The sequence below is a fragment of the Pangasianodon hypophthalmus genome, chromosome 22, assembly GCF_027358585.1.
Source record: "Pangasianodon hypophthalmus isolate fPanHyp1 chromosome 22, fPanHyp1.pri, whole genome shotgun sequence".
Lineage (NCBI taxonomy): Eukaryota > Metazoa > Chordata > Actinopteri > Siluriformes > Pangasiidae > Pangasianodon > Pangasianodon hypophthalmus.
Genome location: NC_069731.1, coordinates 1628334 through 1630833, shown reverse-complemented (window position 1 = coordinate 1630833; position 2500 = coordinate 1628334). Strand labels below are relative to the sequence as shown.

The following is a 2500-nucleotide window of genomic DNA, read 5'->3' as shown; positions in this document are numbered from 1 at the left end:
GTGTCTCTGTCTAGTAAAGGGGGTGTGACTTGTATGTGTGTGTGTGTGTGTGTGTGTGTGTCAGGCTGCTTGCAGTTTAGCAGATCAACCGGTTGATTTGCAGACTGCATAGCTATGTGTCCATTAACTGCTTGTTTTTGTGTGTGCGTGTGTGTGTGTGTGTGTGTGTGTGTTTAGGAGCATACGCGTGTGGGAGCGGACACATCTCAGGACATCCAGCTGTTTGGTATCGGCATTCAGCCAGAGCACTGCGTCATCGATATCACTCCCGACGGAGACGTCACACTCTGTCCTGTAGAGAACGCCAGGTCAGAACACACACACACACACACACACACACACAGTGTGGAAATACCCCTGCATTTAACCCACTATAGATTAGTCTGATTAGCCTGACTGCACAAAATTTGTTTAATATTGTGTTTTTTTTTCTTATTTCATCCACAGAACGTGTGTGAATGGGACTATAGTTTACTCCACGGTTCATCTTTGGCACGGAGATCGCATCTTATGGGGCAATAATCACTTTTTCAGGTGTGTTTTTTTTTTTTTTTTGAAATTCAGCATGCATTCAGTCTGACTCACAGACACAAAAATAAAATTAAATAAGAATCATATAAGAAGTGTAAGATATGACACAACTTTAGTTAACAGTTAACCTCCGTCTCAGTCCAGAGTGATGCTGCTCAGTCAGTTAAGTCAGTGTGTGTGTGTGTGTGTGTGTGTGCGTGTGTGTGTTGTGTTTGCAGAGCGAACCTGCCGAAGCGTAAGCGCCGTGACCGTTTGAAGGATTTGGAGCGCGAGTCTCCTCGCTCGAGTTTCGTCGACGTGGATGTGGAGACGGCGAGCGAGGCTTCGTCTGAGCAGGACTACAGCTACGAGTTCGCTCAGATGGAGGTCATGATGAAAACGCTGGGGAGTAACGGTGTGTGTGTGTGTGTGTGTGTTTGTGTGTGTGTGTGTTAACCCTACCACACACTACCCATTAATCATCCATCATTTAGATGATTAAAGCCCCACGCTGTCTTTACTACCCCGCCTCCTACCTCACTACCTCACTGTCTGTAATTCAGCATCATTATGAAAGCTTTTTCTGTGAGGTGATTAAATCGTAAAAAGTCTGTATAGCCATGATGTCATGTCTTGACCTGTATGTAAGTCTTATTTGCCGTAGAAACTTTATTTCATCTTGTTACAGAGATCGTTTACTGATATTATAATAATAATATAGTTTGCTAGTTTAAAGTGAAGGTTAGGGCGTCTGAGCGCTCGAGTCCACACTCAGGACCGGTTCGTTGCTCGTTTGTGGGCGGGGCTCATGATCGCAGCTTTGTTTTCACGTAAAAGAATTCCTTTCCAATTGTAGATCGATAAAGCTCTCAGTGCAAGTTGAACCAATCGTGTTAATCGAGAGCAGATCACTTCTAAACCTGATGTGAAGAGGACCAGGGTTCGGTTCTCTGGAGCGCTCCTGGGCTCGAAAACAGCGTTCACGCTTCCAGTAATTGTACCAAACTCCGGAAAAAATACAAGTGTAGTTGCATTATAAACTGCAGGCCCATAGCTTTCAAACAAGACTTTTTGACCAATCATATTCAGTTATTCAGTTACACCAATCAGAACCACATATTGGTTTGAATTAGGAGCATTTTCTCGTTGATTATTAAACCTAGGACCAGATCTCTGAAGGTGAAATTGATTTATATTCTGAATCGTTTTAAATTCTGTTTCCCGTGTCCTTGTAGATCCGATCCAGAATGTGGTTCAGGTGCTGGAGAAGCAGTATCTGGAGGAGAAGCGCTCGGCGTTAGAGGAGCAGCGTCTGCGTTACGAGCGAGAGCTCGACCTCCTCCGTCAACAGCTTTCTCCGGAAAGATCCTCCCAACACCATCAACGCAGCAACAGCGACCGCCTCACCTTCCCGACACACACCACACACACCAAGATGCGTCTGTGGACCGAGGAGAGGTATACACACTCTCGTTATTTATCACACGTGACGATAAAACTCCGCTGTTATTCGTTATTTACGTAACGCGTGTTTCTGTGTGTGTTTCAGGGACGAGCTGTTCCGGCAGAGTTTGTCTCGGCTGCGCGAGCAGGTGGTTCGCGCTAACACGCTTGTGCGAGAGGCTAACTTCCTGTCGGAGGAGATGGGCAAGCACACCGACTACCAGGTGACGCTGCAGATCCCTGCCGCGCACCTGAGCGCCAATCGCAAGGTGAGAACGAGAACGTCTGCGAGCGTGGGCTGCATTTCCATCAAATCTTCACTCAAGACTGAGTGTGTGTGTGTGTGTGTGTGTTGTGTTTGTGGTGCAGCGAGGAGCGATCGTGAGCGAGCCCGCCATCCAGGTGCGTCGCAAAGGTAAAGGCACACAGGTGTGGACCATCGAGAAGCTGGAGAACAAACTGGTGGACATGAGGGACCAGTACAGGGAGTGGAAGGAAGGAGGACGGGATACGGTGAGAGAGACAAACAAATATGTCTGGAATTCCC

At 47.1% G+C, this 2500-nt stretch overlaps 1 protein-coding gene across 6 annotated transcripts in view; it reads left to right on the top strand.

The window, feature by feature from the left end:
• The window catches only part of kif13a (kinesin family member 13A), a 48821-nt gene that overhangs the window by 27758 nt on the left and 18563 nt on the right, over positions 1-2500 (top strand). For all 6 annotated transcript variants that reach the window (XM_053227954.1, XM_053227960.1, XM_053227955.1 and 3 more), the window contains exons 14-19: positions 178-308; positions 448-534; positions 750-925; positions 1746-1968; positions 2060-2222; positions 2323-2466. In XM_053227954.1, the coding sequence (XP_053083929.1) occupies positions 178-308; positions 448-534; positions 750-925; positions 1746-1968; positions 2060-2222; positions 2323-2466 (924 nt within the window). The remainder of the gene's footprint in view (positions 1-177; positions 309-447; positions 535-749; positions 926-1745; positions 1969-2059; positions 2223-2322; positions 2467-2500) is intronic.